The sequence below is a fragment of the Canis lupus genome, chromosome 15 (assembly GCF_048164855.1).
Source record: "Canis lupus baileyi chromosome 15, mCanLup2.hap1, whole genome shotgun sequence".
NCBI lineage: Eukaryota > Metazoa > Chordata > Mammalia > Carnivora > Canidae > Canis > Canis lupus.
Genome location: NC_132852.1, coordinates 66,170 through 79,805, shown reverse-complemented (window position 1 = coordinate 79,805; position 13,636 = coordinate 66,170). Strand labels below are relative to the sequence as shown.

Sequence of the window (13,636 nt, the reverse complement as noted above, 5' to 3'; positions counted from 1 at the left end):
GGTGCTCGCTGCTGATAAACTGGCTCATTTGGTGCTTTGTCTCTGAAACCACAGGCGGGGGAAACTCCGCAGGCCTCCAAGGTACTTCGAGTGGCCTATTAGCTAAGGTGACAGACGCAAGACATACGCGCCTGCTGCCGCAGCGACGGACACTGTAAACCTCACAGGGTAAGCCGTGAGGACAGCAGCGCGCAGAGGTGCGGGGCGGCTCGCGTTTGGGTGAAGGGTGAGGACGCGGCTCCAGCCGACTCCGCGCTAGCAGCGACGTGTATGACGAGGACAGGATTCTGACATCACACAAGAAAACACCTTTGAAAGGTGGAAGAGTCGATTATTTTTTTTGGCCCAGAGCTTTTGGCCAAAGACCCAGGCAGGAGGCGGAGGCCAGTGGGCAAAGTGAGGCCGCTCGGGCCACAGACACGCATGCGCATCCCTGGGACGCGCCAGGCATGGTGCTGGGCACCGCCGTCGGGCCTGCAGAGTCTGGGCTGTGACGGCCGCCAGGACGTGGACACGAGCGCAGGATCTCAGTCAGGCCAGGCCGCCTCTAGGACCCCCTCCTCGCAGGCCGCCACCCCGCCCTAAGCCAGGGACAGCCGCGCCACCCTGCGGGGAAGACGGCACCCCATGCGGAGGGCCCGCAGCTAAGGGCCGGCACGGTTACAAACCGTCCTCTCCGCAAGGACTGTTCGGGGCCCCAGGGTCCAGGCAAACGTCAACGCCTCTGGGGTCGTACGCAGGCCGGTGAAGGCACAGCATGCCTGCAGGGACACAGCCCACGAGGCCGAGCCGACCCCGAGCCCCCGACACCCCAGACTCTGCTCCACGCTGTCCTGAGCTTTCTCTTCCTTTTACCCAAAGATCATCAAACGGGCACCCCGAACTCCGTCCCCTCGACCACCTGTCTCCCGAGGTTGAGACCCTCGGTCACGTGCCGACAATCCCATCAGTTGCTGGAAGCCTCTGTCTTCCTCTGCCTCGGGGGCACGACGCACACGCCGTTTACCCACAGGGTGAGAGCCGGTGTGAGTCGCGCCCACACTCTCTCTGGGGGTGACGCTCAGGCGGCTGCTGGGCCGAGGGGCAGGGGCTGAGCCCGGAGAAGCTGCCTCCTACCTGCTGCTGAGACAGGCCCTCAGGCATCGGCGTCAGGATGGCTTCCGGATGCTTGCACTCAACGTCAATGAACAAATTCTGCTCCTCTTCAAGACAGGATCTGTGGTCTTAAAAAGAGTCAGAAGGCATGAATTCCACATTGACGCAATATATTCCTAATGGTACAGTGTGATTAAAAAAAAAAAAAAAAGCAGTCAAATCAATGCTCTGGGCAGACACTCCAATCTTCCGCGTGTGCTTTCCACCTGGCAGTGATGAAACTGCATTTTAGCAAACCCAAGAAAATATCCTTTCCACTAGGGGAACACGGGGCCCACCTAGATTTGGAATTTTCAATACTTTGAAGTCGAATTTCGTACGGCGGAGGTGCCGCCTGAAGAGCTGGCTGGTGTTCAGAAATAGACACTTCAATGCTTAACGTCAAACAGCTCGATACTTGCGAGCGTGGGGTCACGTGGGTTTCTTACCGTTGGGTTTTCACTATTGGCTTGAACTCTTCTATTACAACAAGTAAGTCTAAGTTACTTTAAAAAAAAAATAGATTGCTATCAAACAAGGTTAAGTTTTTAACCTAGAAGAACAGAGAAATAAATCTCCAAAATACTGTGTTCAGAAGCAAAGAAGGGAGGCTAAGACCCACCCTCAGTAATCCGCCAAATACTCGGTGGATTTCCTGACTTTCCATCGGCGTTTCTCACTGGGAAAGCACAGCTTCCGTCGAATCAAAACATTTAGACCCAAACTAAAATCACTTTAAAAAACTGGGCTGTAGCTAAATACAGAATCCACAAAACGGCTGGAAAACTGGAAAGCAGAGGAATTCTTAGGTAGTAAGAGCCAGAGATGACCAAATCCAAATACCCAGAACCCGGCTGCACAAAAAAGTCTCTGAGGAGCATTGAAAACCCGACCAGGGTCTACACGGCCCCGAGACGGGCCCAGGCCCCGAGCGCCCAGCACACCTCCTGCCGGGGGCCGGGACCATGGGAGCCCCGCTCGGCACCCACGAGGCGGAAGGGGCGGCCCCGTGGAGGACGGTCCCTGCTTTCGCACAGAGCTAGACGTCCTCTTGCCCTAAGACCCAGCAACCACGCTCCTTCGTGTTTACCCAAAGCAGCTGCTGCCTTCTGCCCCGTGAAAGCTGAACGGACGCAACCACAGTTCATCCACGGCGGCCAAAGCCTGAGGTGACCAGCACGCCCCTCGGTAGGCGATGGGCACAAGCCACAGTCGCGCACACACGGGACAGACGCGGGACAAAGAGCCTTCAAGCCATGAACGGACGGGGGAGCCGGGACCACAGGTCCCTAGGGGAAGAGACCAGAGTGACGAGTGTGCGCTCCTGATGATGCCCACCCCGACCAGTCCAGGCCGGTGACGCCGCAGAGACGGCACAGAGATGAGAGGCCGCTGGGCTATGGCGGAGGGTGGGCCGTGCAGGCGGCGGCGGGGGCGCAGGGCATGAAGCCACGCTGGGGGCAGCCTGTCCCTGGGCTTGTCCCCAAGCCTGCAGCCCGCACCACCCTGACACCCAAGGGGTCTGCGTACACCAGGACTCTGGGTGATGAGGACACGTCTATGCCGCTTCATCAGTTCTAACAAAGGTGCCAACTGGTTGGGCGGGGGGGGGGGGGGGGGGGAGGCTGGTGGAGGATGGTGCAGGGGCTGGTAGGGGAGCTGCAGCGGGGGAGCTGGCATTGGGGGGAGGCTGTGACGGCAGGGGGCGGGGTATATATGGAAAACCTCTGCGCTGTTTTTGCAGTTTTGCTGTGAATGTAAAATTGATCTCAAATAATAAAGTCTTAAAAAGAAATAGAAACAGACCCTTCTAGTAAGCAGAGCTGCCTCGGGCTTCACTGGTCCCAGGGCTGCGGGACCTCGGCACTTGGGATTTCTTAAAAGCTCCCACTTGATGCAGGAGGACAGCCAAGATGCAGAACCACTAAGTCAGCCCATCCTGCCCGGCACGGACCCACCGATCCTGGTTCAGGGTCTGGGGCGGGGCCTCAGCCAGCCCTTCAGACCACCGGGACCACCCGGACCACCACGGCCCAAATCCCAAGCTCAGCACCTCTCGGGCCCTGCCCGTGCTCTGCAGGTGTTGATCCTGGGGGCACCCGGCAGACGCTCTGCACCTCGTCGGGGACACACCCCATCAGAACCCCCGACCCAGCCGTCTCCTCTCCAAGTGACCTGCTGGGGCTGCGCCCACCCTTCCTGCGTCCTGTTTTGAGACGCTAAGACTTCACTGGGACGGGAATTCATACCAGCATCTAGTTCATTTTAATGCCAATGGCACTGTCTCGCGAGGCTGCTCCTCAGGGAGGCACGTTTCACGGTGCTTTCCAGGCACGGTCGCCAGCGGGGCTCGGCTCACGCCAGCATGGGTGTGCCCCTTATAACACGCGTGCAAACAATGAAGTCGTGTTTAAGGGGATCCGGCGGCATCTGGGTGCCACCCCGGGAGAGGGGGCTCAACCACCCTGTGAGTAACCAGCATTCTCTCAGACGCCGGCCAGTCCTTGGCCCGCAGCGTGCTGTCCACGTGGAGCACACCAGACTCCACCGCTCTCTCAGACAGACAGAAGGCGCGGGCCCCGGCGCCCCGGCCAGGGTCTCGGAGAGCCTGAAACTTCCGGAATCATCCCAGATCCTTCCTCACCAGCACAAGGGTTCCTAAACCCCCTGCTTAGAACAAGACCTCCTGAGCTCGTGTCCTTGTGGAAAATACTCACACGAGGACGGACACTCTGAACGCATCACCAGTTATGCATCATTAAGAATAAATTTGCAGGGCGCCTGGGTGGCTCAGTCGGGTACACGTCTGCCTTCAGCTCAGGTCTGGATCCCGGGGTCACGGGAGCGAGCCCCGTGTCAGGGAGTCTCTGTCTCCCTGCCCCCCTTGCTCGTGCTCTTTCTTTCTCAAATGAATAAATAATTTTTTTTTTTTAAAGGACTAGACTTGCTGAGAATCCAGAGTGACTGGGGTCCCGGGATACGCGAGGGGATTTCGGGAGGGAGCGCAGAGAGCGCAGCCGCCAGGGCCCATGTGCCGAGGGGAGACATCAGAAGAGGAGTGACGTCTCCCACCCACAAGAACCCGTCACTTTCCAGTGCCCCAGGTGTGCGTGTGCCCTGAGCCCCTGCACAGACCCGTGCGCGCCCTCAGCTGAGAGGCAGGGGAGACCCAGGCGGCCCGGCGACAAGCACGGTGCTGGGGGCGTGCGAGGTGCCCGCGGCCACGCTTGGCGCCGCCCACACGCTGCGAGGCGAGGGGAGCTTGGGTGCAAGCCGGGCCACACACCTGCAGCCATGAAGGACCTGGTCCGAATGAGAGAGCGGCCTCTCTTGACGGCAGCCTTGGTCTTCTCGAGCCCGTCCTTGGTGCCCTCCTTGGCGGCCTTCATGAGCTTCTGCATCTGCACAAAGACAGGGAAACGTGAGAAGTCGCGCCGTTGATAAAAACCCACTTGCCGCATTTATTTTATTTTAAAAGAATACTGTCAAGTAGCTTGGTCTTAACGTCCCCGGAAATTGGCTCTGTGTTCTGGGGGAGCTTGCTCGCTCGTTGTGTGTACACGTGTGTGGCTCGGGCCACGTTCTGTTTGTTGAATAAAGAAAGACAGAAAGAAGAGCGAACTTTAACGAGATCCCTTCCTTGACCTGGGGGGACGGTCCCCCGCTGCGTGTGAACGTCAGTGTCCATCTTGCAGTGGCGGCTCAGACACAGAGAGCTCTGCAGACGTCAGAGGCAGAGGAAGGGAGCGCGCACGTCACACGCACTGTGGCCCCGGCTGCTCCTGCACGTCCTCTATTCCCCCGAGGCTCGACCAGCTGCCCCCCAACCCCGTGCCCTCTCACTAGCCAGGACCCTGCCAGCTGCACGTGCCCCACTCCCGAGCCCCGTGTCCTCCCTCCCCACCTCGAGGACGCGCCGTCTCCCCGGCCGCGCTGGGCCTGCACCCTGTCCCCTCGCCCAGGGCTCGTCCGTCTGCAAGGCGCCTCCGCTTCGTCTCCTGACCCACACGGCCTCCCAGATCCCACCCTTCCTTACCCCGTGCCGGCCCGCTGAGCCAGGCCCCGGCCAGGGTCCCTCGAGTGAGACGTAGAGGACCGTGAACAGAAGGCAGCCTGCAAGGTGGCGGCGCGCCCTGTCCTCGAGCAGCGGCAGAGGTACAGGGTGTGGGGAGCTGTGGTGCTGCCCCGGGTCACAGGCAGCCAGGAGACAGCCAGGCCCCTGCCCCCTCCTAACGTCCGCTTCTTACTGGATGGAGGGGCCTGCTTGGCCTGGCCCTGGCTACTTGCCCTGTCTTGCTGCTCCCTGCGGCCCAACGCGGGCGGCTCGCCCTGCCTCTCCCTGCTGCCTGCAGACTCCTCCCCCGAGCTGGCCTCCATCACGCGTCCCCCATGACCTACGACCGAGCTCATGCTTCTCGAGAGAACCGCGCCAGGCCCCAGACCGTGTGGCCTGTGCCTTAGACGCTGCATGGGAACCAGCCGGAGGCTGACCTGAGTGACGGGACCCCAGGGCTTCGCTCCTGCCGGGGGAGCCCGGGGCACAAACACTCGGGACTTGAGCAGGTGACTACGACGAAGACCTTTCTAAGTGAACATCTATTTCAGCTAGACGCCACTTAACACATACGCACAGAATCACAAAATGTGGGAAGGACAGACGACCTCGTGGACGTGAACACTACTTGACAGTGCCCTTTTAAAACACACCCCCAAGGCCTGGCCGCCTCCACTGCACACCTAGCGGCTCTCGAACGTGCTGGTCTCGGGAGCCCTTTACGCTCCTAAAAATACCAAGGGCCCCACGAGCTCCGTTTATCTGGCTCTCGCTGGCCCACATTTACTGGATGAAGAGTTAAAATTGAAAACGGCAATCAAGCTTTTATGAATGTTCATTTAAAAATAATAACGAAGCTATTCCACGTTATCCAAGTAGCGCACTCATGGAAAGTTCCTGCGTTTCCCAAACAGCAAGAGGGGTGCTGCCGTCGTGCACGCGTGGAACGTGCTTCGGGCCGAGACACGGCGGATCCCGCCCCGGGGGCTGTGGCGTCACACACGCCGCGGGCCCCGGAGCAGCCCCGTCCGCGGGTAAGAGGAGGAGACAGGGAAGCAGTGTCTCAGATTTCACAGGAACCCGCGACGTGGGCCGTGGTGCCACCGGGACGCCCAAGAGCACACCGAGAACCACCGTTCAGATGTAAAGGCCGCCTTGGTCGCCCTGGAGCTTCGCTCCAAAGCACGGCCCACGTCTGAATGAGCGTTTTCAGTGCAGCTGGTCAAAAAAGGGACCACACTACCTTCGGTTCATGCCTCTGCTTTAGCTGCTGAGTCTCTGAGGCTCCCACCGCGTCTGCCACCAAAGCTCTCATCTTTTTCTCATAGTGCTCCTTGAAACGGGTTAGGTCATGGGAAAGCTACAGCATAAAGAGACACAATCTTTTCACAAAGACGCTCCTTTCAGTACTTTGCGACAATCTGACGTTGAGAGGGCGCAGCGGCGGGGGCCCCGCGCATCACGGGGAGCCCCCAGTTCTGGCCCAACTCCTGAGAGATAAAAATGAGGAAGTCAAACACGTGGAGCAAGGAGGCTGCTTCGGATGAGCCAGACGGGGGACTTTTCCGTGCCAGACGGGCAAATGCAGAAACGAGACGACCCGGGATGTCATTCACACGTGTTCTGAGGACGTTAAAAGGACCAAACGGGTAAATAAAATGTGTATGAAAGTATCCTCTTGGGGCGGCACCAAGGCAGGAGACACCCGAGGTCAAGGCCGCCCTCCAGACAGGGTGTCTGCCTGGGAACAGCCATGGGAACAGGGGCTCAAGTCTCCACACTGACGGGAGGAGAGATGCAGGTCCAACACCTTCCACGTGACACACGGCTCGGACCTGAGAACCCAGGCCTCGTGCTTCTCTAGTGTGTTTCCCACGTCAACCTGGGCAAAGACACTCTAAGCAAATTTCGGTTAAAAAAAAAGGACTCTCCGACCTGTCAACAGGCGACCAGTAGGCCGGCTCAACACCGTGACTTGCACCAGCATGCCCGGTCCCTCCACGGCCCTTCCGGCTTGCTGGCCCTGCTCTCAGCTGCCCCAGGGGCGGCCGGGCCGGGGCGAGGGAGCAACGAGGATGCCCGTGTGATCACCGGCTCCCAAGCCACCCTGTGGGCCATTCCCCGCTGGGGGGTGGCCTCTCACCCGGAATTTCAGGGGTGCCTGTCCAGGAAAGGGGGTCCCTTCGGAGGGTGAGGAGGGCAGTGTCTGTCCAGTAAGCGTGTGACTGGCTCGTCAGGGGGCACCCAACACCCAACACCCAACCCACCGCCGGAAGGAAACTGAAGAGTGTTTTCCCCACTCTTCCGAGGGGCCTGTGCACAGCTCTCCTGGGGGGCGGGAGGGGGCGGGGAGTGAATCCCAGGGCGGCTTCCCTCAGGAGCCTGGGCTGTGCTGCCCGCTGCCAGAGGGCGTGCAATGACGTGAGGGGCTCGGGCGACCCGCACGAAGCCGTAGGTTCTTCCTGAGTCTCGTGAAGCCCATTCACAGACTAGGAGAACACTAGGTGACCTGTAACCACATGCAAGCCGGGTGCACGGGGGCCCCGCCCCATCCACCGCGCTGCCTCCTGGGCGCAGGCGTCACCCACACAGTCACGGTGGCCGGGCATCGATGCCGTCACGGTCTGCACCCACAGGGTCACACAGCAGCCTCCGTCTGCCTGTGGCCTGCCACTCAGCCCCACACAGAAAGCATGTCTGTGAACGCGAGTGCGGATCACCCCTTTCACCGACAGCCAGAGCCCAGCAGCCGAGAGCAAGGGCACAGCCACTCACCACTGAAAACCACGAGTCTCCGCCAGAGGATCTGCCTCAACGCAAGTGCTCCCGGGCCCGCATCCGCCCAACTCCAGGAGTCACACTCCTGATGTCTGAAGTTCCTCCTAGACCTCCATCTCACGAGGCCCGCACACGCGTGCACACACACCCCCAGGTCTCTGTCCTTCACCATCATCCGTGTCTCAGAGACCCGACTCCGACCGCTCAGGGCGCACGGACCCCGTGACGGTGCACAGACAGCAGGACGTGTACGCAGCACAACACAGAGGACGACTACTTAGGGCCTTCTCGGTGGGTCTGTTTATAAAAACTCCCCGCGATGATTACACACACAATGTAAAATCAGGGACCCTTCCCTACCGCTTAGCCTTCCTCACACCACACAGCGACATCCTAAAAACACTTAGATATTACGGAACACAAATTTTATTGTCCTGTTTGCGTGTTAACGTGAGATGCTCTGTCTCTCACACACACTGAACACATACTTGCTTTTTGTGGTTGCTGCGCAGGAAGGACCTGGGGACCCCATTCTTGCACTCCGAGTCACTCTGCTCCTCGTAACTTTCGAATTCACTCGAGCTCCATCCGTATTCCAAGGAGCTGTTTCCACCTTCCTCTCCATTCTCCACGTCGTCATAAATCATTTCATCTGAGGGCAAAAATGCCAAAATGAAATATCTCCGGTTTGGGGGCTGGGGGCGGCGACGTGCAGGGTTGGAAAGGGCGCTCGGGAGCCCCCAGCCCAGGCATCTCCTGAGGGCCGCTGGTCTATAAGAATCTACCAGAATTATGCCAAACAACTTATCAGCCATAAGAAGATAAATGTACGGAATACAGGCAGAGTAGACAGGGAGGCGACAGGCGTATCAATGATAGAAATACTCAAATATGAACACATGTGAAGCTCACGGGAAACAACTGAATTTTGCCTTTGTGCTAATAATGGTCTAATAAGTCTTATAACCTATTACTGCTTTTAAAATGTCGTAATCACATCAGTCATTCCAGAATCAGTGAAGAACACATGTCTATGCCACCAAATACAAGAACAAGGGAGCTTGGGTTGAAAAGTTGCAAAGGCTTTGATTCCCCCATCGTTTACTTCGTAATCTGTATTCTGCAAAAGTGAATTCGCCGAGCCGAGCCGCCTTACAGGCACTCCCACGGCAAGGACATTCACCACCAATTAATTAATCTTTCTAATAGTTACAAAGGCCACAGATCCACAGCAAGTAACTGTGATATGCCTTGACCAATGCAAAAAAAAAACCCAGTGGAACAAAAAATACAGATGGATCTGCTATTTGCAGTGCCGTGCGGCTGGTGGCCGACTTTCCAGGAAGGACAATGTCTACAAACTTCTAGGGTATCAGTGTCTTGATTTCTATTACTTATTAAACACAGGAGCATAAATGGTTATTTCAGCTGGAGTTTCTCAGGTACAAGTGTCTTGTTAAGAGTAACTTCCTGCTTAAATTATCACTGCAGGACAGTACAAAGTTAGATAAAAGACGGCATTTCCACACCCGAGAATACATTCACGTTTCTTGATTAGATGTTTCCCATAGGCATCCTCAACTGTCCTCTGTAATAAAACTTGGCCTTAAAAATCTTCAGTAATTAAGCCCTGATGGATAGATTCTTTAGGGCCGAGAGCCAGCTTTGTATATATAAGGACATTTAAAGGAAAACATCTGTTTTCACTGGAAATGAAAAGTAGATACGAATTTGTCACTTTGAAAATTCCTATAATATTTCAGATTGCCCTGGCCTCACATTTCGTCTCCACTGGATTCAGATTAATTCCACAACATAAAACAGAAATCCAAATTTCTGGTTAAAAGCTCTATGGAGTAAATGTCATCTGGATAAAACCGCCCAATATTTGAAAATGAGTTCACTTTCCAGAAGCCGCAGTGGTGTGGTTCAGTGTGCCTGAAGGACACCTACAACTGACCACCTGCTGGACAACTGGGGCAACAGGGCAGGTGGGGGTGCGGCCGGACTCCGGCTTAGCGGCTACGTGTGAGGCAGGGCCAAGAGCCATGCCGACGACATTTGGCCACGAGTGGAGGCACCCGCTGACCTTCCACAGACCGGTCAGCAATGAGGTGCCCAAACATGCAGAAATGTGCCTGTGCGCTGTCCCCCCAGTGTGGTTCATAAACCTTGAAGCTGCCAGATTAGCACGGCCTCCTCCCTTCACCCTCTGGACGTCGGGCTAGTGTGTCTGCAGGAAACAGTCTGCACACACAGCACGGCAGGTGTCGCTCACGCCTACAGCAAGACCTCCAGACTGCGGGAGCCAGCTGCAGGTGCACCAGCTGGTCCCAGCTCCGGGGAGACAGTGGAGGGTCCTGCTCTCGGGTGAGCCCTGCTCTAGGGTGGGCTGGATGGCTCGTCCATCTTGGGGAAGTAAGAGCCATCACAAGCACAAGCCCAACAGACCTTTAACTTAGGTACATTACCACTCAGTGGTCAGAATGTGGGAGAATAATGCTCCTCCGTGCTCTGGAAAGGGCTCTTTGGGCCCCCCCTGCATCCTGAAACTTTCAAGGCCTCTCTACAGTGTCTCGTGAACTACAGATGATTGACGGTTTGTGAATTATGAGGCCCTCTAGAGCTCCTGGATGCACAGATTGATGCCTTCCGACACTGGAAAGTAAACCCACGCACAGGGCAGGTGTTTCTCCCACAAGCCAGCGAAGGAAAGCTGGTCTACCTGGCTGAGATTCTTCTGGGCAGTAACCGTGCTACCTGCCCCAGGCCAGGACGCGCCTAAGAAGTGCTACTGTGGCGATGGCTACATCACCCCGCAAGTGTGCTTTGTCCCACTAAACTGTGCGCTCTAAACTGGTTAAAATCATCAGTTTGATGCAGTGTGCACTTTACCACAATTTTAAAAATACATAGATGGTCACCATCATGTCTCATGAGAAATTCTTCAGTATCCACCCAGTACTGTGATAGAACTTCACCTTAAATGACTGTATTTTGCACAAAGCACACAGGCCTCTGCTCTCCCTCGGATGCGTCTGTGTCTCCATCGTTTACCAGACAGCTGATATCCTAGACAGCTCGAATTCTACAATCAGACTCACAAGGAACCTCAAAAATCTAGTTGCACCTACTTCACTGACCATATTTAATTATCAGATACTTTAAATGCATCAAAAAGCACCAAACAGGCATGTTCGTTTGAACTGATGCAACGTCTGCCCCTATAAAGGCCGCAGCACGAAGCAACATGCACACAGCCAGAGCCCTGTCCTCTCCCCCAGGTTGGGAAGAATCAGGCCTGGCTTGTAGCTGTCCATCTACCTGAGGTGTGTGTCTATCTAAAGGCCATATGCACCCTACCCCTATGTATCTTGCTTTTTGCTCAACATTGCTTTTGAGTGTGTGTGCACACACGTGTGCACATTATTCATTTTTAACTGCAGTATAATGGTCTGTTGTATAAATTCACTGCCCTATGTGGATCCTTTTCCCTCATCTTTTGCTCTTCACAAATAGCGCTGCAGATAAGCATCCCTGCACGTCTCTCCTTGAAAGCGGGCATGAATTTCTCTGGGAAACACACCTGCCAGGGGACCACTGGTTTGTACCACCATCTACACATTTGCTAGGTCTTACTAAGGCATTTTCTCAAAATGACTGTGCCACCAAGGTGTTTAACAAGCAAAGAGCAAAGGGCCACAGAGGGGACCAGGACCTTCTGTGATCCTAACAAGGGAGCATCCTGGCTGACGTGTGCGTGAAAGCACACGCACCACACACACCAGGGCCCTGCTGGGCACCGTCCTCACAGGGACACAGCTGGCTCTACCCACAACGGCTGTCACCTTTGGTAGGGAGACTACTGGCAGGCTTCTGTTGGTGTTTAAGTGTTGGAGGCCCCAGATCACCCCTTTTGTGTTGGGAAAGGCCTACCTGGGCGCGTAAATTACCCAAAACTAAATTTCAAGCTTGCTTTTAGAGAAAACAGTCTTTAATTCCCACTTTATTTGCAGCATGTATTTGAATAACTACCTGGGAGAACATTTACTCATAAGCACGTCAGTTTTATTTATAAAGGGACCCAAATGTTAAATTTGTCTCCCTCAATGTAGGAATCCAGAGCAGAGAGGACTCCATGAGCTGAACCTAGATCAGCGCTCAGTAGGTAACAGCATCCACAAGCACTGGATGGATAAATGGAATCCATGTGGAATGAATAAATTACCACTTGCTTCTAATTCTTCATCATTTGGTGCGCTGGATGTAGATCACAGGAACACGTCCTTTATTAGACTGAGGACGTTTCCTTCTATTATAAGTTTTCAACACTGAATGGCCGTTGAATCTTATCAAGTGCATTTTAGGCATATATTGAGATGAGCCTAAGGCTTACGTCCATTAGTCTGTTCCTGTGGAAAAGATGGTAAAGAACCCGCTAATGTTAAGGGATCCATAAGCCCCTGAGACAAATCTAAAGGGTTAAGGGTGGCTTTTGCTTGTTGGGATACTGCTGGATTTTATTTCTTTACATTTTCATTAGGATGTTCAGCATCACCCCTTTGGGTGAAGGGGGTTTATGCTTATACTAACACCCTAGAGTGAGTTACCTGCTCCTGTCTTCTACTGCCCACTGGAACTGTGTGTAGAGCAGAGGAACTGCCTGTCCCCTGATGGGTTAGCCACTCTGAGATGAGGACTCTGATCCTAGTGGGCCGTCTGGTAGATTATTAAGCAATTAATTCTATATCGTGAATCATCGTACATTAACGTTTTCTACTTCAAAAGCAGTCCGAGTGTTTCAACTGAATGCTATCAAGTTGTTTCTAGAATCCCTTTATGGTGTGAGTTTCTACTGTAGTTTGTTGCTCCTGATCCATCTTTCCTTCCTTCTCTCTCCTCCCAATCAGATCCTTTCTTCTCAACACTACCCAAGGCTCATCTATTTTTGCATTATTTTTAGAGAACTACTCCTTGGTTCTGTCGATACTTTCTATTATTTGTTTTCTGTTTATCACTTTCGCTGCCACCATTTTCATTTCCTTCTATTTTCTCTGTCCTCACCTTTGCTATTCTTTTAAATGACTGAGATGGATGCTGAGCTCATTATTTTTCTATCTTCTTTTATTAACAGATGCCATTGTGACTATAATTCATTATTTTAAATCCATCCCATAAGAACTTATGTAATGTTTTCACTATTATATAAGTCAAAATGTTTCTAATTTTCTTTGTTTTCAGCCTTTTCTGTGAGCTAAGAACTAGTCTTATTCTTAATATTCAAATGTTTCTTTTCATTGATTTTTTAAAATCAGGGAATGAGGCCTGAGTAACAATTCCTTGGCATTTATTAAGATTTGCTTTGATAAATGCTATATAATTTTTATAATTATTCCATGTGTCTGGCGAAAAAATGTGTATTCTGAAACTATTAGCTTCTTCAGGTTGATTGTATGCTGCGTTCTTCTGCAATCTACTAATCTTACATCCAATATCCATGACAGTGGAAGGAGCTTTGTAAATATCTCCCACTCCAATTATGTACTTAACTATTGCTGATTATATCTCAGTCATATTTTGCTTTATATAAATTTGGAGAGGTCTTGTTAGGTGCACATAAGTTCAGAACTGTTATAGTTCTCTCCTGTGAAGGACTCTATAGCCTAACAT

General features: G+C 53.9%; 1 protein-coding gene across 5 annotated transcripts in view; it reads right to left on the bottom strand.

Annotated features, from left to right (window-relative positions):
* ARHGEF10 (Rho guanine nucleotide exchange factor 10) overlaps window positions 1-13,636 on the bottom strand; it is a 99,966-nt gene that overhangs the window by 40,870 nt on the left and 45,460 nt on the right. For 4 of the 5 annotated variants that reach the window (XM_072775770.1, XM_072775768.1, XM_072775771.1 and 1 more), the window contains exons 8-11: window positions 8,455-8,618; window positions 6,432-6,548; window positions 4,421-4,535; window positions 1,117-1,223 (exon numbers count right to left, since the gene is read on the bottom strand). In XM_072775770.1, coding sequence (XP_072631871.1) covers window positions 1,117-1,223; window positions 4,421-4,535; window positions 6,432-6,548; window positions 8,455-8,618 — 503 coding nt within the window. The remainder of the gene's footprint in view (window positions 1-1,116; window positions 1,224-4,420; window positions 4,536-6,431; window positions 6,549-8,454; window positions 8,619-13,636) is intronic. The other variant, XM_072775772.1, reaches the window with a different exon arrangement.